The following is a 24,915-nucleotide window of genomic DNA, read 5'->3' as shown; positions in this document are numbered from 1 at the left end:
CTGGGAAGGTTGCAGATGGTGATCACATGACCCCAGGATGTCCTAAAGGTGGTTTTTCAGGAGGCAACTGGACTTTCTTGTTTTTTCTTTTGAAGACATTTCACTTCTCATCCAAGAAGCTTCTTCAGCTCTGACAGGATAGTGGGGAATGGAAGGATTCCTATTCCTTGCAGACAGCTGGTCATTTGCATCCTTTTAGAGGGTCATTGAAGCACTTGATGGTTTATCTGTGTCCTCAGGGTCACCTGAATAGTACTCAGAATAGAATAGAATAGAATTTTTTTATTGGCCAAGTGTGATTGGACACATAAGGAATTTGTCTTGGTGCATATGCTCTCAGCGTACATAAAAGAAAAGATACCTTCATCAAGGTACAACATTTACAACACAAATGATGGTCAATATATCAATATAAATCATAAGGATTGCCAGCAACAAAGTTACAGTCATACAGTCATAAGTGGAAAGAGATTGGTGATGGGAACGATGAGAAGATGAATAGTAGTGCAGATTCAGTAAATAGTTTGACAGTGTTGATGGAATTATTTGTTTAGCAGAGTGATGGCCTTCAGGAAAAAACTGTTCTTGTGTCTAGTTGTTTTGGTATGCAGTGCTCTATAGCGTCATTTTGAGGGTAGGGGTTGAAACAGTTTATGTCCAGGATGTGAGGGATCTGTAAATATTTTCACGGCCCTCTTCTTGATTCGTGCAGTATACAGGTCCTCAATGGAAGGCAGGTTGGTAGCAATTATTTTTTCTGCAGTTCTAATTATCCTCTGAAGTCTGTGTCTTTCTTGTTGGGTTGCAGAACCGAACCAGACAGTTATAGAGGTGCAAATGACAGATTCAATAATTCCTCTGTAGAACTGAATCAGCAGCTCCTTGGGCAGTTTGAGCTTACTGAGTTGGTGCAGAAAGAACATTCTTTGTTGTCCTTTTTTAATGATGTTTTTGATGTTAGCTGTCCATTTTAGATCTTGCGATATGATAGAACCTAGAAATTTAAAGGTTTCTACTGTTGATACTGTGTTGTCTAGTATTGTGAGAGGTGGAAGTATGGAAGGGTTTCTCCTAAAGTCTACCACCATTTCTACGGATTTGAGTGTGTTCAGTTCCAGATTGTTTCGGTCGCACCACAAGGCTAGTCGTTCGACCTCTCGTCTAAATGCGGATTCGTCATTGTCTCGAATGAGACCAATCACTGTTGTGTCATCTGCGAACTTCAGTAGTTTAACAGATGGATCGTTGGAGATGCAGTCATTGGTATACAGAGAGAAGAGAAGTGGAGAGAGCACACAGCCTTGGGGGGGGCCCTGTGCTAATTGTACAGGTATTTGATGTGATCTTGCTTAGCTTCACCTGCTGCTTCCTTCAGTCTGCAGTTTATCCTCTAGAAATCCATTCCTACTCACACTATTCAAAGGATGTTCATCCCAAATTGTGTAGCTAAAAGTCTGTAGAGATTCTCAGTCATCCAGGTCATGGTTGTCCTAAAGGAGCTTCTTGAATGAGAAGTGAAACGTCTTCAAAAGAAAAAACTCAAGTCTAGTTGCCTCCTGAAAATGTCCCTTTGGGACAACCATGACCTGGATCTCTACACACTTACAACCCCAGGATGTTGCAGAGATCGTAAATACATGCATGTTACCAAGTGCCCAAATTTTTATCATGGGACTGCAGAGATATATGTAGTACTCTACTTACAACAGTCTGCTTAATGACCATTCGAAGTTACAAAGTTCGAAGAACGGCACTGAAAAAACGACTTATGACCATTTTTCATACTTACGACTATTGCAACATCCCTGGGGTCACGTGATTTACATTCGGACACTTCACAACTGACTCACATTTATGATGGTTGCAGTGTCCCCGGGGTCATATGATCACCTTTTGCGACATTTTGACAAGCAAGTCAATGGGGGAATCAGATTGGCTTAACAACCCTGTTACTAACTTAATAACTGCAGTGATGCATTTAACAAATGGGGCAAACAAATTTCTCACTTAGCAATAAGTTTTGGGCTCAGTTGGGGTCGTAAGTTGAGGACTACCTCTACTGCAGTGGTCATTACTGCAAGGACCAGTCACTACAGTTGAATCGTTGCTCAACAAATGGACATAAGTTGAGAACTACTTGTATAATGAAGGTTAAATTTCTTGAGTAAGAGATGCCTGAATAGCTGCTGCTTTTGTTTTGCCTATCAGAAGACCAGAAAGCAAAGCTGTTAGATCTATTATCATTTTGTTATAGGTTGGCTACTCGTGAAAATATGTTGAACCTGTTTTAAAAAAATCCATTATACACAGAATATTTTTCTGTATGACTAATGTTTCAGCAAAAATACAAGGACAATGAGAGAAAATGAACTATTGTGTCCACTCATTCCTTTTTCTGGCTAGACTAGTTTCAATAGTATTTGCTGATTTTATGGACAAAAAAGACAATAATGGAGAGTTTTTATCTCTTCATGAGATGCTAGATTTTTAAAAACAATGTGCAAAATTTTGATCAGTAGTCAGATAATTCCTAACCTTAGAACTGCAGTTTGCAAAAAAAAGAAAAAGGAAAAAAAAGTATGCCTTAATTTACCATTATTGTTAATAAACCTGTAAGCCAGGGGTGAAATGCTCCCGGTTCGGACCAAATCGCCCGATCTGGTAGCGATGGAGGTCGGTGGTTCAGAGAACCAGTAGCAAAAATCCCTTCCCCCCCCTTCCCCCGCATGCCCAGCTGAGCGCATGATCATCAAAGGTTTTTTTTACTTTTAAAAGCATTTTTGGCCGAAAAAAAAAAAAGACTGATGATCACACGGCTCAGCTGGGATTGTCAGAACCTTTTCAAAGCATTTTTTCTATAACCTCTTTGGCCGAAGAGACTCTAAAAAAAAGCTTTTAAAGGGTTCTGGTGATCAGGCAACTCAGCTGGGATCGTCAGAACCCTTTAAAAACATTTTTTCTACAACCTCTTCGGCTGAAGAGGATGTAAAAAAAATGCTTTTAAAAGGCTCCTCTGGCAATCCCAGCTGAGTTGCCTGATCACCAGAACCCTTTAAAAGCATTTTTTTACAACCTCTTAGGCCAAATTTTAAAAATGCTTTAAAAATGCTTTTAAAAGTAAAAAAAAAAAGTTGTCAACACCACCCAGTCACATTACCCCCCCCCCACCAAGCCACGCCCACAGAACCAGTAGTAACAAATTTTACATTTCACCCTGCTGTAAGCCATTTTTCGACACGTTTCCTGAGAGGTAATTATTATTGGGACTTACTCCCAAGTAAATGTGCATAGGATTATAACTTTATTGATGCTCTCTTGTGGTTTGTGAATTCAAAGAGCTGTCAGGTTATAAGCAATCAAGATCTGTCAAGTTATAAGTAATTGGTATGGCAATGGGAAGGTAGCAACAGAGTAGCAGACAAAAATAACACACATATTACATTAAATTACAAACATAGGGTGGCGGAATCATATACAGCAGTAAAAAAGTAGAAGCTTTTGTTCCTCCAGCCAGAAAGAGATTTAATATTTAAATATTAAAAATATTTAAACAGGGTGGGGAATTTATGGACTTCCAAATTTGCTGAAATACAGTTTTCAGCAGCTCTAGTCAGAATAGCTAATGATGCTACGAGTGTCTGACAGTTACTGGAGGACATATATTCTGATCTTTCCAGTTTCTGATCAGTCTTTCAAAATACTAACTGCTGCATCAAAAAATTTTCAGGTGGGTAGTGATTTGTTTATCTCTGCTGACCTTCCATTCTTCAAATATGTTGGACTGTCCAGACGTCCGTTGCCGCTGGATACCGGCCGCCGCCGAGGCCCTCAGGGGCCAGGTGTTCCGAAAAGGACACCTGCCGTACGGACGGCTCGCCAGGGGTCTCCCAGCCGATATACAGGACTGTGGGGACCGATGCTGGCGCGTCCTAGGCTTGGCGGGGTTCGGAGGCCACAGGCCGCGGCCATTATTTTGGTCGTCGCCTGGGCCGCTGTGCCCGGTGATACCGGGGCATTGGATTTATAACTGCAGCAGCCTGGTGGTGAACAGGGAACGGAGAAGAATTGAGGAGGAGAAGGGAAGGGAATATCGGTAAACGTGAGTGGAGTGCTCCGGAGTGCGGGGGGGTTTTTTCTCCCCTGCGGTTGGAAGGAGCACGAGTTATTCTGGAGAGAGGAGAACTTAAAATAAGAAGATTACCGGTTTTGTGGAGCTCTGGAGAGAAGAGGTGATGGAGAAATTTAGGAGGGAAGGTTTGAGGCCCCCCCTCCTTCTGGGGAACAGTGGTGGCGTCCAGCTTCCGCCTTCACTATGAGAATTTTGATGACATCACTTCCCTTGACTTCCTGGTTGACTAACTGTACTCTGGACTCGTTGCTCCTGTGAGTGCCCCTGGTGGATCCGGAGGAAATTACAAGGATACTGTGCCTGCCTGAGGATTTTGAATACTTTTTTTCAAATGGCAAAAGGTCAGAGACCAACTGCTGGAGAGATGGAGAGAATTTTGGAAAAGTTATCCAATATGGACAAGAAATTGGATGATTTGCAAAGAGGCCAAACGGAAATAAGAGCAGAAATTGTGACTATCCAAAAGGATTTAAAGGATACTCAACAAGTTTCAGCAGAAAACAAGCAGAAAGTGGAAGGTCTGGAGGGTGATATGCGGGCAGTGCAGAAAAGAGAGGAGACGACAGGCAATGCTGTGCTTGGACTACAGATGGATAAAATGTCTTATTTCCTTAGGTTTCAAAATTTGGAAGAAGTGGACCAAGAAGATTTGAGAGATGTTGTGACTAAATTGTTGGGAGAATTTCTTGGGAGAGGTGTTGATTTCATGAATTGGGATGTGGATCGAGTTTATAGAGTTAATTCAATATGCACGCACGCATGCAGTTCCCAGAGAGGTTCATGTCAAATTTGTGAGAAGAGAGACGAGAGATGAAATTCTTAGAAAACATAGGAGTGGGGCACTGATTTACAGGGGCAGGAGATAGCCATTCTGAGGCAGATTCCCAGACAGGTACGTGAAAAAGAAAGAAATATTATTTTTGTCAAGCAAATTGTACCAGAAGGAGTGGGCTTCAGATGGCTGATGCCAGAGGATTGATGATTTTCCGGGAGGGCATTACGAAAAAATCAGTACAATTGTGGAGGCTACGGCCTATGTGGAGGAACACAAAGCCTTCCTGGAATCAGATGACCCAGGAATTGAAGAAGGGAGGTTATAGATCATGGGGCTGAGCGGCTGCCGCTGTTGCGGCCCTGGAGTTGGGTCAGGCTGAACCCAGAGTTCTGAGATCCAAAACTAGGAAGTGATAAAGATATTTGGGATTGTGTTGGTTTTCCTTATTCTCTTTTGTACGATATTCTGATTATTCTTGACTCTTCTTTATTACGTATTTAAAATTTGCAAACTTAGCTACTTCGTGTCACCTGCTTGCCTTATGGCTGTTGTATGTGTTAAAAAATTTGAGTAAAATTCTTATTTTAGATAAGAAAAATGAAAATTTACCATACCTGATATGTATTTGTATAAACCTTTTTTGACTAATAAAAACTTTTTGAATAAAAAAAAAATATGTTGGACTGTACCTACTGGTCAGTGGGTGAGAATTGTAGATCCACGTACAGTGGGGCAAAAAAGTATTTAGTCAGCCACCAACTGTGCAACTTCTCCCACTGAAAAAGATGAGAGAGGCCTGTAATTGTCATCATAGGTATACCTCAACTAGGAGAGACAACATGAGAAAACACATCCAGAAAATCACATTGTCTGATTTGTAACGAATTTATTTGCAAATTATGGTGGAAAATAAGTATTTGGTCACCAACAAACAAGCAAGATTTCTGGCTCTCACAGACCTGTAACTTCTACTTTAAGAGGCTCCTCTGTTCTCCACTCATTACCTGTATTAATGGTACCTGTTTGAACTTGTTATCAGTATAAAAGACACCTGTCCACAACCTCAAACAGTCACACTCCAAACTCCACTATGGTGAAGACCAAAGAGCTGTCGAAGGACACCAGAAACAAAATTGTAGACCTGCACCAGGCTGGGAAGACTGAATCTGCAATAGGCAAGCAGCTTGGTGTGAAGAAATCAACTGTGGGAGGAATAATTAGAAAATGGAAGACATACAAGACCACTGATAATCTCCCTCGATCTGGGGCTCCATGCAAGATCTCACCCCGTGGGGTCAAAATGATCACAAGAACGGCGAGCAAATATCCCAGAACCACACAGGGGGACCTAGTGAATGACTTGCAGAGAGCTGGGACCAACGTAACAAAGGCTACCATCAGTAACACACTACACCGCCAGGGACTCAGATCCTGCAGTGCCAGACGTGTCCCCTTGCTTAAGCCAGTACATATCCGGGCCCGTCTGAAGTTTGCTAGAGAGCATTGGATGATCCAGAAGAGGATTGGGAGAATGTCATATGGTCAGATGAAACCAAAGTAGAATTGTTTGGTAGAAACTCAACTCATCATGTTTGGAGGAGAGAGAATGCTGAATTGCATCCAAAGAACACCATACCTACTATGAAGCATGGGAGTGGCAACATCATGCTGTGGGGCTGTTTCTCTGCAAAGGGACCAGGACGACTGATCCGTGTAAAGGAAAGAATGAATGGGGCCATGTATCGTGAGATTTTGAGTGCAAACCTCCTTCCATCAGCAAGGGCATTGAAGATGAAACGTGGCTGGGTCTTTCAGCATGACAATGATCCTAAACACACTGCCCGGGCAACGAAGGAGTGGCTCCGTAAGAAGCATTTCAAGGTCCTGGAGTGGCCTAGCCAGTCACCAGATCTCAACCCCACAGAAAACCTTTGGAGGGAGTTGAAAGTCCGTGTTGCCCAGTGACAGCCCCCAAACATCACTGCTCTCGAGGAGATCTGCATGGAGGAATGGGCCAACATACCAGCAACAGTGTGTGAAAACCTTGTGAAGACGTACAGAAAACGTTTGACCTCTGTCATTGCCAACAAAGGATATATAACAAAGTATTGAGATGAACTTTTGATATTGACCAAATACTTATTTTCCACCATAATTTGCAAATAAATTCGTTACAAATCAGACAATGTGATATTCTGGATGTGTTTTCTCACGTTGTCTCTCCTAGTTGAGGTATACCTATGATAACAATTACAGGCCTCTCTCATCTTTTTCAGTGGGAGAACTTGCACAACTGGTGGCTGACTAAATACTTTTTTGCCCCACTGAAACTATGGCAGCTTGCCCACAGACACCACACTTTTTTCCTGCATAGGCCCAAGTTACTTCACAGTTTATTGTAAGGATAGGCTTGATTCCTGTATCTTTCAGGCACTCAGAAATTGTACAGTAAGCAGGGTGGACAAGGATGGGGGAGGTGGCATCATAGTATCCAGTTGGAGATAACATTCATCCAACATACAAAATGTTTATGAAAATGCCCGAAGAGAGAGTCCCTATGTGCTTATAGTCATTTGAAATGAACATTCATGTAGTTGGAGAGATAGTCACACACATCCTTCATATGTGTGATGAAAATACTTCATATGTATTTTGTTAACAAAGTCACTGTGGTTTATAAACTATGGATGGCTTGTTGTTATGCCTGAATTGGATCCCTTTAGATTGTTCATCTCATGACTTAATTTATCGTTCCCAAATGGACACCTTACAAATATATTCTGGGAGACTTCAGCTCCCAGAATCTCAGCAATGCCAGTCTATCTAGGGCAGGGGTCCCCAACCTTTCAGACCTCAGGGACCACTAAATTCATAATTTTAAATCCCACGGACCACTAATATGATCTGCCTAATGACCGGCTGGGTGGGTGTGGCTAGGTGGTCATGTGACTGGGTGGGTGTGGCCAACTCAATGTCACTCACATCAAGGGGCGCCTCTACTCACCCCTGTTCTGCCAGCCACTCCTCGCCTGCCTGCCCAGGCTCCTTAGGACTCCAACAAGAAGCACTTGTTGGAGCTAAGCAGCCACAGTGAGAAAGAGCTGTCAAAACAGCTGCTCAGTTCAAATTGGATGTGACTGAGAAGGCGGCTCAGCAGAAGCACCTCACTGAGGACTAGGAGCAGAGGCTTTCAAAGCAGAGGCAAGACCTGCAGGAGTGCAAGGCCAGGTACTGGTGCCTGGAGGCTCAGCGGGCTGAGATGGTCAGCCAGTTCCAGGCCATGAGGCAGTCCCACTGGAACAAGGCCCTCTGGCTTCTTCCCTCCAGCCTTTGCCTAAAGCCCTGCACCAGGAGGCTGAAGCAGACCCCAAGTCGAAATTTCTGCCCCCCTCCAACCCACACAAAAGGACCCTAAAGGGAGAGACTCTCTGCAGCAACACAAACGTTCATTGCACGTATCTGTCCCAGGGGCCATAGTTTGAGGACCCCTGATTTAGTGCAATATAAAAAATGCAAATAATTTTTCTGTGGACCACCAAAATTTTCTCAGGGACCACCAGTGGCTGGTCTAGGGTATGTCTTGTTGGAAGAGACTGGCTTTGTGCTGCATGTGAACCAGTCATTGTGTCATGCGGAATAGTCTCTCTCACTATGGCTCATACTAACCTGGCACACTCTAACAAACACTTGAACAGATTGTTGTGAAGACAAATAATACAATGACCATAAGCTATTTTGAAGGCGAGTTAGGACATCCTTGCAATAAGTTCTTATGCTGCAAAAAAGATGGATAATGAGTATATTCTGAATAGTATTTAGGGAAAAGTGGGTGGGCTATTTTGTGGCTGTCCGCTATCTTTTACAAATTCTACAGATCTGAAGTCCTTATCAATAGAAAGCATTTCAAAACCAGCACCTTCCTTTGGTGATTAAAGCTGTGAGCTATGCTATACCTGAGGGCAGACGAAGAAATTCTCTTGTATAGGCAATAATCTTTTTGAGTCAAGTCACTCCTTTAGAATTTAATGATCATGTTTTGAGTGTTCCTGTAAAATGGCTGCCCTGTAGGAGTCTACATATTCATAAAATGGCTGTCCTGGTGGGTTGGAATAAGATAGCCTATCAGGTTATTCTCTGCCACACTCTGTCTCCATATGACATGCCTTGCCATCCATATTTACCTTTCTCTTTCTTTTAGAGGTGAGGTCACACTTTCACACAAAATGCTTAGCCTTCAGCTGTTCCTCCCAACTTGTCTTATTTTCTTTATGGTGTTTGTGGCATCTCCTTGTAGCCCAGGACATCCATGGTATATAGATGGTACTGGACGGTGGCCCTCTGCTTTGCAACATGTATGCCTCCCCTTTAATCATTTTTAAGCGAATCTTTTACATTTAAAATCAAATGGGATGGGGAGTCTGGGATACAATGAAGGAGCTATCCTGAATAAACGGGCATCTGGTTTGCTTGTCTTGGTCACAGTGGAGCAATTGTGAGAGAGATGCTTTCTTTCATTTGTGCATGTGTGTGTGTGCGCAATCACAGACACACACAAACATAGACACAGTTATGCAACTGGCTTGGGAAGGTGGGGGAGAGCTAAGGCATCTGAATTTCAGTGGTTGAAATGTTTGTAATGACAGTACATGGCTTAAGGCACAGGTTTTTTTTTCCTTACTGGAAAATGACTGCAAGCTTTTAAAACACAACTGCAACCTTTATGGGGATGCTTGGGTTTTAACTGCTACTCACATTTTTTGACATGACATGAAAAGGGCTGAACAAAACGGCAAGCGGGAAGTCAGGCTGAGAAGTGGGAGCAGATGTCTTAAAAATGAAGGGTTGCTCTTTTTAACAGGTATTTTTGACAGATCCTTACTGAATGTCAAGGCAATCACATCTGTGGGAGGGGAAAAGGGAGACAGAATGATGAAAGCAGTATCAGGGCATCAGAATCAGACGGGTAAAGGCACTTTGATTTGGGCTCAGGGATAAATGAGGTGCCATGTCAGTGTGGTTGCTCTTTCTCTAGATCAGGGGTCTCCAATCTTGGCAACTTTTAAGACTTGTGGACTTCAGCTCCCAGAGTTCCTCAGCCAGCTTTGCTCTGGGACTCTGGGAGTTGAAGTCCACAAGTCTTAAAGTTGCCAAGGTTGGAAACACCTGATCTAGATGATGTTGAGCTCCAAGTTCCAGATAGGTTTCCCATCAGGAGAAGCTGCTCATCATAGCTTGTGGGCCTGGCAATTGAATGATAGTCCTAGTATAATCTTGGATCCCGCAACAATCTTGGATCTTACAAGTAGTGATTGCAAAGGGATTTACTCCCTTACACAATATCAGTGGAGAAGCTGGTATTAAGTCACAAGTCACAGTCATGTGACATTGCACTTAATTATAGCAGCAGAACTGCCATTGTTAATTGAGCACAGTCATTTGATATTTTGCTTAATGACCTATCACTTAGCTAGGAAGTTGCCAAACCCAATTTCTGTTAAGTGAGGACTATGTGTAATAAAGCATATAAAAATATTCAAGAACCCAAATTTCAACACAAGATTCAGGGATTCAGAATACAACAAACATTTATTTACACATGTATTAAACATGCAAACATTGATATTTACCGATATTTGTATGGCATTGATTTTAGAGAATACAACATGACTGAGGCTGGTTAATGACCATAATTGAACAATGAACAAGTTCTTGGGTATGTGTACTAAGCTTGTCAGGTGAAGGTAAAATATATCCCAGGTAGATGCAGCTATTTCAGTGGAAGACTGCAGCCAAACAGAAAAGCTTGGAATACTTGAAGCGTCATAGAAACAGACTGAGTACGTCTTCGATTTCTGAGAATATGGAAAAGTAACAATGGACACTCTATGCCATTGTTCTTCTGATCATCACAGCCACAGAAGTGACATCAGAAGAGTTCTCCTCCAAATAGATGGTTCCTCAGGACTTCATATTTTTTCACACTTGTCTTTTTGACCCAATAGTTATGGGTCAGAGTTTTCTTCATAGGTTATAGTCTCTGTGTGGTCAAAGTCCTGTAGCTCAGCAGTCCCAACCTTTTGGACACCAAGGACGGGTTCTGTGAAGAGTGGTTTTTCCGCAACCAGAGGAGCTTGGTTTCATGTGCTGCCTACATCTTGTGCTTGTGTGGATGGGGCTTCATACATTTGGGCACCAAGGATTCGTTCCAGTGTGCTGCAGATCAGTGCAAGTCTGGGACTAGGGGACCGCTGCTGTAACTAATGGGTTATCTCCCTTTCTTTGGCCCTTCTTCTCATGGAAAAAAGTTGCTGCGCCCACTCTCCATGATGAGACAAAACACTCCTGATTTAGCGGATGGCTTAATCATGTTGTATGTCAATTTCATTTAGTAGCTCTTAACTGAAGGGATAAGATATAAGGGCCCTGAAAGACTCCAGAGAGCTTCCATGAATCATCTTGGACCATCTATATCTTACCAGGCATAAAACGACATCTTGGGCTGCAGCTACTGGCTGAAAATATAGAAAAAAGAAGAATAGAATATGATTGGCCTAGATATTTTGAAAATACAGAGGAGAAAAGGAAGAATGATTGCCTACCAGATGTTTTGGATTACAATCCCATGGGCTTTGCTTGATGGAGATTATGAGATTTATAAATAAAATATCTGGAAGGTACCAGGCTACAGATGCATATAGTGTATGTATGCATATTTTTTTTGAAGTTAGTGTCTTCCTGCTTAATACAGGTAATCCTCAACTTATGACCACAATTGAGCCCAAAATTTCTGTTGCTAAGAGACATTTGTTAAGTGAGTTTTCCCTGTTTTATGACCTCTCTTGCCATGGTTGTTAAATGAATCACTGCAGTTGTTAAGTAAGTAACACGGTTGTTAAGTGAATCTGATTTCCCCATTGACTTTCCTTCTCAGAAGGTAGCAAAAGGGAATCACATGACCTCAGGACACTGCAAGCGTCATAAATATGAGTCAGTTGCCAAGCATCTGAATTTTGATCACGTGACCATGGGGACGCTGCAAATGGTCTTTAAGTGTGAAAAAACAGTCATAAGTCATTTTTTTCAGTGCTGTGGTAACTTCAAACGGTCGCTAAATGAACTGTTGTAAGTCAAGGACTTACATATATCACTTTTTTCAATGTCACATATCCTTGTTATGACCTTGATAATATTTCTTTTGTTTTGTAAATTAAGACATGGTTGAGGGTGTTTTTTCTGTTCCATGAAACTGCACAATATTACAAATGTGTTCAGAAACGTTCTGAATCTAGAAAATACTAGATTTTATGTCAAGTAAAGAAAAATAAAATCAGATTTTGAATGGCAAATAGGCTTTCTAAACTCATAATGACTATACCTTAAAGATTCATTTATTTGTTTAATTCACTTCTGTTCTCTATTTTTTCCCTAAATTATTTTGCAAGAAATTTGGGGGGGAGGGGGGAGATCATATTGACAATATAACTGAAAGCAAGTTGATTTGTGGAAAAAGTCTTTCCAATTCAATGCTTCAGGTATTGTTCAATGCTGCAGTGAACAATGTATTTGGATTAGACAGAGAACTGCAACAGAGCTGGCCAGCTGTTGGTAGATGGTGAGGAGTGGAGGAGACAGAAAAGCCTTGGTGCATTGTGTGATGTAAGCCAAATGGGACAGAAAGAGTTCTTTTGAGAGGGTTCTTTTCATAACTTATGTTCAATTGTCAAGAGGTCTGGTACTTTGATGTTTCATATGTTTTCTATCACAAATAGGTGGTTATCCTGTTGCTATTTCCTTAATTGTCATGAGGGCCCAGGGGCACAAATCATTGTAGTTTAGATGTTGTTTATGTGGTCTTTGAATCAAGGATCACAATTGGGACTGCAATCTCAGTTTTAGAGGGAAGCAGCAATAAGCAAGACATCACATGACTGCTTCACTCAATGACTGCAAACCCAGCACTCCTGGTTGCGGTCATTCAGTGATTTGTGGCTCATTAAGTGTTAGAGTCCCAGGTAAGGAGCATGGGTTGTTTGGGGGAAGGGCAATCCTAGGAGGCATATAAATGCCTCTGCGCAGGAGATGCAAATTCTCATTGTCCAAATCCAAGAAGGATTTTCAGCCCCTGAGCTGAGAGGCACTCGCGTATCAGGCCTACCACAATTCCCATCTCCCCCAAGGCAACCCATGCTCCTTTCCTGGGACTCAATCCCCCTGAGGCCCCTTTCCTTCCCGCACTGCCTCTTTGCTCTGGAGCTGAAAATCTTCTCTACCAAAATCCCAAGTTTTCAACCTTCCCTGACCGCTTCTCAATGACTTCCTGGGGAAATTGGCAGAAAAAAATGCAAATGGTGATCATATAGTCACGGACACGTGACAACCCATCATAAACATCAGCTACCTGCCAAGCACCCAGATCACAATCACCTGACCATGGGTGTGCGTGTGACATTTTGTGATGGTTCGGTAGCTGTAAAGTACCCTTTTTGAGGTTACCATTGATTGAAACTGTTGTTAAACGAACAGTCACAAGTAACAGGTAGCTCCTTGATTTATAACCCCAATCGAGCCTAACATTTCTGTTGCTAAGTGAGACATTTGTTAACTGAGCTTTGCACCATTTTATGACCTTTCTTGCCACAGTTGTTAAGTGAGTCACTGCACTCATTAAATTATGAGGTGACGCAGTTGTTAAGTGAATCTGGCTTACCCGTTGACTTCACTAGTCAGAAGGTTGGAAAAGGTGATCACATGGCCCCGGGGCAATGCAACCATCATAATATGAGTCAGTTGCCAAGCATCTGAATTTTGATCACATGGCCATGGGGATGCTCTTAACGGTTGTGTGAAAAACAGTCATAAGTCACTTTTTTCAGTGATGTTGTAACTTTGAATAGTCACTAAACGAACTGTTTTAAGTCAAGGACTACCTGTATTTGCTTTTGTACTGCAGTGATGTTGTCAGTATCAGAACAGTACTACAGATTGCAGTGATGCTAAAACACTGTTGCCAAATCCTTTTTCGCCTTGCTGTGTTTATGAATGTCCAGTAAGCACGACTAAAAATGTTAGAAAAGCAAATCTGATTCCTTGGTGAGCTTGTAAGTTGCAGGTAGAATGGATTTGGAAAGAACCAGGATATGAGGATAAGTTGTATTAACCACCTTAATTATAGACCACACAATGCATCTTAGCAGACTAATTTTAAGGAGGCGTTTTTATGGAGGCCTCTGACCTGTGTTACACAGAAATTCTTTCCCTAGGCATAGAAACTATACACCGGAGTGTTGTTCCTGGCTGAGTTTGACCCTTGAATTGCAGATCTGAGACAAAATCATTGCTGCAGTCCCTCCACAAAGAAAGCTGAAGCTTCAGATGCTGCCAACATGACTTCAATCAACCCAGTGTTTTGTCAGCTGTTTTTTCCCCCTGTTGTACCAGCATTGCAACAGCTTTTAAATTCTTTCTTCTATAGATTTGCAGGTTCTGTGTTTTTTTTCCCCTGTGTAAAGGATGCTTCATTCAACTGTCTGAAACATATAAGGAATGCCACGTAGGGACATGTGAACGTCAATATCTAAGAGTAGCAAGTCATTATCAAAAAAATGGATGCAACTTCAAAAGCACATAGGACAATGTTTGCTAGACCAGGTGCCCAAAATGTAATCTGTTGGTTTTTCAATGTTTATGTGGCAAAATCAAGGCTTCTGAAATAATCCAGGAGAGCATCTCAGAAACCTTACAAACCCAAATATCTGCCAGTGCAGGATATTCTGTATCAAAACTCCTTGGGGCCCACCTCAGCAGTCTGTTGTTTCATTTAATTGTTAAGGGGCATTGGTTCTACAAATCCTTTGTTATATGAATCTCATTCATTGGAAATCTGTCCTGTGCACCAGGGGTAATTAACCCATAGAAGACTTGCTGATCCTCTTCAGCCTTGTCCTCTTTTGTGGCCAAATTTGAGCGACACATTTCTCTTACTACAATTGCTCTATTTAACATTGTTTTATTTCACCCAATCCTTGTAGGAATGCTGTCTGTGGTCACTGTGCTGGTACTGCAAGACAGTTGGTGGTTTGGCTCTGTTTAGGGTCACCTCCCAAGAAAAGTTGGTTGCAGCTGGCCAAAATCTGCAATGTGTGATGTGTGAGATAAATAAATTTAGTGGGTTAAGTGAGGTGGCACGAAAAAATTATGTCAGTGAGAAATGAGAAGAAGCTTAAGAGGAAAAGGAAAATAAGGCATGTGATCATTTTGTAGTCCAGCACCACCAATTTTGGGCATGTGATTTCCCCACTGAATACATTCCTTGATCCGAGTGTGCCAGCTCCTGCTTCAGTCTAACAGAAAAGACATTTAGTCTGCTGTCTGACAGAGCACTTTCTTTGCTTCTAGTTAATGAACACAGAGCTTTAGCCAATGGCCATGTTTGAGAAACAGGGCTTAGGGTTTGGATTAAATCTTAATACAGACTGTAAAACAAAGCTTGCATGGATTAATTGAGATAGATAGGGTCTTTTTATTAGATAATGATGGTGAACATGATGAGTATTCTTTCTCTCCTACCAGTACCCTGTTTCCCGAAATAAGACATCCCCTGATAATAAGCCCAATTGGGCTTTTGAGTGCTTGCAGTAAAATAAGCCTCCCCCCAAAAATAAGCCCTCCTCAAAAATATTTAAATGCAGAGCTGGAAATCAGGTAAGACAGCAAGAGGAGCCCCATCCTGCTCCACGTACCTCAAAATAATAAGACCGCCCCAAAAATTAGGCCAAGCACTTATTTCAAGGTTCAGAAAAATATAAGACAGGGTCTTATTTTTGGGGAAACATGGTATTAAAATGCCATGCTCATTTATGAATAAGATAGAAAAAGATTCCATACAACTTGATATGTTTACGTCACACAGTCATGGATGATGTGGGGTAGGCAATGTTGATTGGGCTACACCAGGGGTGTCACTGGCGGCCCGCAGGCTAGATGCATCACATTCAGGCCATGCCCACCCCAGCTCTGCGAAGGGAAAAAATGTTGTGGTGTGTCATGTGACGGCAATGTGACGTCACAGGTTTGATACCCATGGGCTTCACACACTCGGATGCACCCAAGTTGGTGTAGCCCAATCAACATTATCTATCCTCATGCCATCCATGATGGTGTGATATGTCAAGGTGTATGCACTTACAGGTTGTGTTCGACTGGATTTATTTATATATATTTTTTTGAAAAAAAATCAGAATTAGGGACGCTAATAGAATATAATTTTATCTTCCCTTCCCCAAAAATCTTTATATTGTAGCATGTTCTAGATCTATTAAATTAATCAGTAAATAATTTGGGTTGTATTGAGTTAGAGGCATGCTTGGAGTTTGTGTAATGTGATTGGGCTTTGAAATTCCCATAGTTGTTGCCAGAAGATCTGAGTTTGGAATCATTAATTCCAGCAAAACAGGTCATACAAACTACTTCCTCCTTTTATCCTTGTTAAGTGCCACTGCCAAATTGCCTCCAAATTAAAAATTGCCTCCTCAACATTTCAACACTTACGTTAATGTCTTCGCTATGCTTAGTCTAGTAATGGATTATTTTTAATTTAAACTAAAGCCACCAGATATTTCTATATAGAATCGACCCTCTTTCTTTGTGAAACCCATTGAGAGTATTCCTATTTTTAAAATGGCTTTGAGCAAAAATAAGGAAGATGGTACAGATAATCTTCATCATACAACCATTGGTTTAACGATTGCAACAGCATTGGGGGAAAAAACGACTTACAACTGTTGCAACATCCCCATGGTCCAAATTTGCTCACTTAGCAATTAGCATGAATCTATGATGGATTGAATGCCTGGGTCATATGATTGTCATTTGCAACTTTCCCAGTGGCTTCTGACAAGCAAAGTCAATGGGGGAAGCCAGATTTGCTTAACAACTTCCTTGCTGAGCAACCTAAATTCTGGTTGCAATGGGGGTTGTAAGTCGAAAGACCACCTTTATATTGTGTTTTAGATACAAAATTAGATACATATCTTGGCACCTCTCTTTAAACTCAGGTTCCATTCAAAGGTAATACAGAAGTTCTTGTCTGGCCAGTAAGCACTCGGACTGTCTTGTAGCATTTCCTTTGGAGTTGCCAAAATGAATTCCGTAGTGTAATTCTTCTCTAAACGCCTGCTACTTCAGGTCAGGTTACATTCCCCAGTATAAAGCAGTTTCCTTCTTTCTCTTGAAACACTGTTCCTCCTATAGCATTTTAATTTGCTTGTATGTATGTATGTATGTATGTATTTATTTATTTATAGAGCTTATAGGTTTCTCGAATCAACTGATCCTGAGCAGTATGCAATTCCCCAATACATCATTTGGATTAAAAACAACAGATTACCAATGAAATTAAAAACAGCACCATATAATGTAATCAATTATAAAACAGACTCATGACCAGACTTTAAAAACCGACTCATGTTCCAGAGGGATAATCGTAATAACCCCCATGGTTGTTATGACAACCTGTACCAATTTTTCCATCAATTTCTGAAGACTGGGAGGGAAGGGACCAATCACATACCGAAGAAATGTTATTCCTGAAAATAGAAAAAAAATATGCTTCCTTCCTTGACACTTGAAAGGGGTAATCTTGAATTCAGGGTGCACATAGAGAATCTGTCCTAGTACCCTTATTTTGGGGGTGGAGGGTAGATGTTACGGGGAAAAGGCTGTCGTATAGATACCGAAGCTCTGAAGCAAGGTGAACTTTCAAGGTGACAATCAGGACCTTGAAATTTATTCAGAAGCCAATTGGCAACCAGGTCTCTCTTCAAATATAGGTGCTACATGAAAGCTCTGCCAACCACTGCATTCTGGATCAATTGTAGCTTAATGTTATATATGGGCAGCCCCATGTAGAGCATATTACAGTTGTCCAATTAAAGGATGGCTAAGTTTCCAGGAGAAGTTACAGTTGCCACAATAAGATGGACATGAACAAAAGTCCTCTTGGCTATAACTGCCACCTGTTCACAGCAGCTGTGAGTCCAATAGGACCTTCAAAGTGCAAATCATCTGCCCCAGGGAGTACAATCCCATTCAGAATTAATAGTAAAATCTCCTTGGAGTTGGTGGTCTTTCCAAGGCAAAGTCACTTTTATTAGGCTGGAGTCTTGATTTGTTCTTTCCCCACTCAGACTAGGAGACGCTCCAGGCACCTGAACAGCACTTTAATATCATTTATTTGATGATTTTGAAGCCAGTCCATATTGTTCCAGTTCCTCCTTCAACTGCCTAGAGATGATTTTATATATGTCTGGAGGTACTTTTTGATGAGATTAGTATTGGTGTCTATTTGAAATTCTTGAAGTCAACAGTTCTGCCTCAGTATCTTTAGTTAATGAAATATCTTTTTATTCTGAAAAAAAAAAATTGTCCCAAACATTTCAGATGCATTTAAATTAGCTTGCTTTTCCATTAAACATTATGGTCTTAATTTCAGCTTCAGGATCCAGGCTATATCATGAACTTAATGAAAAGCCTACACCTAAAAATCTGAATTGTCTGCAAATTCTCCCGCTGCAGTGTTTTTACTCCCCAAACTGTACCTCCTATTAAGGACTTTCTTCAAAATGTTCTATCAGAAAGTTGTTATTTTATAAACCTTATTTTCAACAGTCAAAAGTCTGCTTCCTGCAGACCGATCTAGCTCAAATTCAGGCAAATGAATCAGCATCAAATGGGAAAAATTAAGGTTAAAGGAAATGCTTATGCGAATTGGCCATGTTTGTTATCGGTTCCCTGTGTACAGCAGAGATTGCTAATAAGAATTCTGTCAAACCTGCCACAACTTAAACCTCTAGGTAGAAACGATCCTTGGCTCCATTTGTTGAGAAATTTATAGTTTTATTGGCGGTCGAATACTGCAGTATTCCAAAGCCAGAACTGAGAATCATGCGCCAAAATTCCGAAGTTCTGCTTTTCTCTCCCATAACTATCTCTCATTGCCCATCCCAGTGTAACCAATCAGGTTCATGCAAGATGTTTTCATAATGGTCAGTCCAAGTGCAGTTTGGTATGCAGCCCCTTGTTTGTTCCAGCTGGGTGGCCTTGAGGCAGCATCTTGAGGAGTTAAAGCACTTACTTTCAGTTTCCCCAAGCATTCCTCTTTTCATTCCCCCTCCCAAGATTCATGGCAGTCTGTCACCACATAGCAGGGAAACACAAGCAAACATAAGGTGGCAGCTGACAAATTCATTTGCAAAGGAAATAAATGTTTGTGTGGGCTTAAAACATTTTCTCACCACCTGTAGAGTAAATGTCTATCTTGTTTATGATGGTGATGAATGAACTCCCCTTCTTACACCTTTGTTTTCCCTTGAATTTGTGAAGGACCCACGTAGGCAGTGAAATTGGATTGCTTAATGACTTCAAAAGTTGGGCTTCAGATGACACTTCTCATGGTAACTGGTGTGGATTCAATAGGAAGCACAAGGGATGTCCTGATAGCAGTCACAATGGGAAAGCCAGATTCACTTAACAACGGTGTTACTAATTTAACAGGGACATGATGGAAGTGATTGGCATTTGAACAAAAAAGTACACTGAAGTTTCGTTCAGATCTTCTTTCTAGGCTCCCCCAAAATTGTTCATCTTTGTCTAGATAGCCTGACATAAAAGCAACAAATTTCAGTAGCATTTCTCATTTGAGTTTTGTGATACGGCAAAACTGGTTTTTTAAATAATAGAACTTGATAATCAGCTATAGAGCTATAGACGTTGAACAATTTACTATGGGTAATCCTTCACTTGTGGCCACAATTGAGCCGAAAATGTATGTTGCTAAGTGAGAAATTAGCTAGGTAAGTTTTGCCTAATTTATGACTTTTCTTGCCATATTTGCTATGTGAAATCACTGCCGTTGTTTAATTAGTAACACCGTTGTTAAGTGAATCTGGCTTTCCCATTGATTTTGCTTGTCAGAAGGACATTACCTTGGAACACAGGACCATTGGGATGCTGCAATGGTCGTAAGTGTGAAAAATGGACATAAGTCACTTTTTTCAGTGCCATTGTAACTTCAAACAGTCACTAAATGAAGTCGAGGACTACCTATATAGTATACGTTCTGGTTAGCAACCGCTTTTTTCTGATGCAGCCAGCTACTATCCTGGAAACGTTTCTTCAAGTAATCCATTCTCTTGCTATAAGACATCCTAATACTTGCTTGCTCTATTGTATATCTTCCTATATTTGTTTGAATACCTATGTATAAAATAGGCAACTTGTATTTAATCAGTAGCCTAGTAGCCATAAATTGCAAATTTTTACCTACCTAGGCAAGACTGGCTAGTAGAGGGGGGGAAATAGAAATGCTACAACATAGATATTGGGCTATTGCAATGACAAAATTCATTTTAAATAAAGTTAATTAAATAAATAGGTTACCTTCCACTCCCATTAAGCAATTTTATTTTTTTTAAAAATCAGGCTACTGATTCCTCGCATTTTTTAGATAAACCCTGTTAAACAATAGTCTTGTGGCATCTTAAAGAGTAATATATTTATTCATTACTCAATCAGGCCAACGATATATTGTCTTATATAACTTATAAACATTCTTGTGGTATTAGACATAAACTGCAGTCCAGTTTCTTACATGCTGGACTTTGAAACTGGAAATCAAGCTTTTTCAGGGTTGTGGAATTAACATCTTACTTCTGTGCAATTATAGAAGTTTAATGTTGACCTTTGTCTGTATAATCTGAAATGGGAAGTACAGTTCAATCAATTCTGATGTTGCACTTTCTTTTCTTCCCTTCTTTCTTTCTACAATGATCTAGGTCTGGACTATTTTGTGTTCCACCAGCTTCCTTACCAAAGACCGAGGATCCTCTTAACAAAAGTTGCACTAATGGGAAAACTGAAGACAGACCATCCATAGACCTGGAGACTGACCAGTGGTGTTCAGAAGGAAAACCCACCAAGGCCAACGGAGAGGAACAAGTCCCTCCCCTCTTGCCTCCACCACCAACGGGCAGTGTTCTTCCTTACCCTCCCTATTTTGAAGGAGCCCCCTTCCCCCCTCCATTATGGTTACGGCACACATATAATCAGTGGGTACCTCAGCCACCTCCGAAAACTATAAAAAGGACAAAGAGGCGCTTGTCCCGGAACAGAGACCCTGGGAGGCTCATCATGAGCACAATTAGGCTGAGACCAAGGCAAGTGCTTTGTGAGAAATGCAAGAACACTCTGAATCCAGAGGAGGGTATCAAAGCCCACCAAAATGCAAAAACCCAGAGGAAGCTGAGCATCCAAGATAAGGAACAGAAAAGACACAGCGAATCTGAATACGTAGAGAAAAAGAGAAAAAGAGAAAGGCGAGAGGATGAAAAGTTTTCCGGGGAACAGCTGCAAAGGACTCCAGTTATAAAAATATCTTACAGCACCCCTCAGGGAAAAGGTGAAGTTGTGAAAATTCCCTCCCGCATTCATGGTTCCGGGAAGCCATTTTGCCCTCAGCGACTTCTCCAGAATGGTGGGGACAACCAAGATGAGGCCCAAGACTCAGAACAAGATCAGGAAAGCAAATGTTTTCTGGACAAGCAATCCGGTGGGCACCATGCTTCCATTCCAAAGCTAAAGTTAACTAGGCCTGTGCATTCCAGTGCAGATGTGCCCCCGCCCAAAATCCGTCTGAAGCCCCACCGGCTCAGTGAGGGGGATAATGTTTCCATTTACAAAGCCGAACTTATCGATGAGATGAATGTTCTTTCCAGCAGCGGAGAGTCTGCTGCTGTTGCGGCAGCTGCTTTTTACAGTGAGTCTGCAGAACGGAGTCTAGCTGAGATGTCTTCAGGGAGTTCCTGTGAAGATGATGACTTCAAAAGATTTCCTCGAGGCAAAGATGGACACGATAACTTGGCTTTTCTCATGAATTATCGCAAACGGAAAGCGGACTCTTCCAGCTTGTCTGTGTGCAGCAATGACAGCCTGGATGAATCTAAATCTTCCAGTTCAGAAGTGGCATCGCCAGAAATATGTGACTTTTTACCTGGGGATGACGCCTCTGTCTCCTCATCTTCTAAAGATGACCGTAAAATTGTGCCCCCACTGACTGTTAGACTACACACCCAAAGTGTCTCCAAATGTGTGACTGAAGATGGAAGGACTGTTTCAGTCGGAGATGTTGTTTGGGGCAAAATCCATGGCTTTCCTTGGTGGCCCGCCCGTGTTCTTGACATAAATCTTAGCCAAAAGGAAAATGGAGACCCTTCCTGGCAGGAAGCAAAAGTTTCATGGTTTGGTTCTCCAACAACCTCTTTCTTGTCACTATCAAAACTATCCCCTTTTTCTGAATATTTCAAACTACGATTTAACCGTAAGAAGAAAGGGATGTATCGGAAAGCTATTACGGAAGCTGCGAAGGCCGTGGAACATTTGACTCCAGAAATAAGAGACCTCTTAACACAATTTGAAACATAATTTTGTCTTCAAAAACAAGTAAGTTATAGAGGTGCATAACCCCTTTGTAGTAAAAAATTGGTTTAGAGATACATGTATTGTTTTGCTTTGAATGTTCAAGAGAATACTCCTATTTCAGGGGTGCACACATTAGTAGTACGCTATTTAATACTGTCTCAAACACTCCAGTGTAACTACTGAAAATTGTAAGGATTATTCCTAATCCCTAAAAAAAAACCCATCTAGAAGCTTCAGTGTTTAAAATAAAGCCACATTGATGTAATACTTCATACTTTTGTTAAAAAAAATGGAACAGATATTTATCGAGGATCTTGTTTAAATACCTTATCAGAGCTATATCTTGTCTTTTTTTCTTCATCTTGTTTCTTTTAATCAAAGTGAACAGACCATCCATTTGAAAGAAATTTGCACATAAGTTCTGACATGTTCTTATGGTAATTGCTTTGTATTGATTCTATGTTATGTGACAGGCAATATATTTTGGGGAATTCCTTAATTCCTTTGGTCTTGGATATGGATGACCATAGAAATAAAAGCTTACTTTTAAAGAATAAAAAAAAGAGACTGATATTTTTAAGGCAGATTCTATGCCTCTTCCACATTCTGTTCAGCCTCCCCCACCCCCCTCAGCGACATAATTTTGGCATGCTTACAGACCTTTGCCATAGAAGAGTGTTCATATTAACTTGAGCTATAAAAAATAAGGGTAAAGGGTAATCTATTTCTGATAAAGAAAAGGATGAGAGAAGTCTCTTACAATGATTTAGTTTTCATGGTTTATTCAACATTAAGAGAATTTAGCATTTTACAATTTGCCTGGATTCCAATTCTGGAAATCAATCTTTTTAGGTTGCTTTTGAGACTGTGATACTTGGATTCTTGAATGTAATAATGAGCTTGCTAAGACAATCACAATTTACATCTCTAGCCAATTAGAAGTCAGTAATTAAGACTCTGGGGAGAAGATTTGAAACTGAAAGAGATATGCTTCTGGCATGGCTAGTGATGTATGGGTCTTTTTTCTGGGACTATCAAGACATCTGATACAATCTAATTAGCATGTTCACAGCCTATTTCTACATTATGTTAAAACCATAGCTGAATGCATATTCAAGGTGTTGGCTTTCATCCATTTTTTAAATTACTGTCATCATCCTCCCCCTTCATTTTTTGTTTTTATTTTTAATAGTTGTCATTTTTTCCTGAATTAGGATTTTGGAGAACTTAAGCTCTGCACAGTGTTTTCTAGTCTTGAGTTAGCCATATTTGTTCTAATTCAGATTATCAACACAGTTAATTTATGTCTGCGTTTTAATTTTAAAGACCAAAGACTAAATTCCTGATTTAAACATTTTATATTGATTAGGAGCCAAGCTAAATCTGAGTACTGAACTCAGAAAGAACCAAGGAAAGATTAGCAATATTTTCTTCAAGAAAAGAAAATTATTTTTTTTCCTGTGTGTTTTGTGTTCACATGGTAACTTCTTCACCAGTCTCCTATTATGAATGTAACCACTTACCGAAGGGGAAAAAAATGTTTGCTCTTTTGTTACACTGAAAGTTAATTCTGTAAAAAATATTTTTAAAAATTTATTGTACAAGCAAGTGATGGTCTAAGTCAGGGGTGTCAAACTCAAGGCCTGGGGACTGGATCTGGCCCTTGGGACCACCTGGAAACAGCGAGGATTCAGACTGCGGTGCCTCTGCCAGCGAAAATGGAGCGTGCGGTCCTCCCGAGTGCCGTTTTCACTGGCAGAGGGTTGCAGGAGGCCGTTGCAGCCGAAAACAGAGCTCGGGAGCCCGTTTTTGCTGGCAGAGTACTTGGGCCACCACAGGTGCCCCCAACATGAGTGACCTTGAGCTGTCCATACCCACCCTGACCACACTGCTGCCCCCCCCCGGAGGTCATACACAACCCTGATGCAGCCCTCAATGAAATTGAGTTTGACACCCCTGGTCTAAGCTGAGACCAGGAAATTGAAGGAGCATCTCCACTGGATGATTGTAATGATGCATGTGAAGTTCAAGAATAATTCCTTGTATACCAAAGATCTTTTCCTGTTAGCAAAGGCTGGCTCTTTGGCCACTTGGCTTCAAGCAGATCATGACTGGCTCAAGAATTCTGGGAATTTAAGTCCACAAGTAATAAAAGGGCCATAGTTCCACTAATCCTGGAGTAGAGGATAGGAAGCAAGAGGTGGTAATTGCAATTCTGACCCACAAATTGATTATCTGTAAGGACCAGTAGGATTCTGAAATATGATTCCTATTGCTACCCAATTTCAAAATGTAAATTGTAACTACCAGACACTAATAAGAATGCAGGGCTCTTTGGAAGAAATAGCAATTAGTGCTTTAGCCTAGAGGTCCTCAACCCCCAGGCTGCAGTCCAAACTGGGCTGTGGGAGAGATGAACAAGGGCACACATGAAGCTTCACTTTTGCAATGATAGGCATGAAGCTCCCCTCATGTGAGCGGGAGGGTGCTTGCACTCATGCATGAAGCTCCACTTGTGTGAGTGGAGAGCGCTTTAGCT

General features: G+C 41.1%; 1 protein-coding gene across 7 annotated transcripts in view; it reads left to right on the top strand.

The window, feature by feature from the left end:
- The window catches only part of PWWP2B (PWWP domain containing 2B), a 50,514-nt gene that overhangs the window by 11,020 nt on the left and 14,579 nt on the right, over positions 1 to 24,915 (top strand). For all 7 annotated transcript variants that reach the window (XM_058188192.1, XM_058188194.1, XM_058188190.1 and 4 more), the window contains exon 3: positions 20,735 to 22,397. In XM_058188192.1, the coding sequence (XP_058044175.1) occupies positions 20,735 to 22,379 (1,645 nt within the window). In that variant the 3' untranslated portion in view covers positions 22,380 to 22,397. The remainder of the gene's footprint in view (positions 1 to 20,734; positions 22,398 to 24,915) is intronic.

This window comes from Ahaetulla prasina, chromosome 6 (assembly GCF_028640845.1).
Source record: "Ahaetulla prasina isolate Xishuangbanna chromosome 6, ASM2864084v1, whole genome shotgun sequence".
Classification (NCBI taxonomy): domain Eukaryota; kingdom Metazoa; phylum Chordata; class Lepidosauria; order Squamata; family Colubridae; genus Ahaetulla; species Ahaetulla prasina.
Note: the sequence above shows the minus strand (reverse complement) of the source record. Positions and strands in the feature narration are given on the sequence as shown.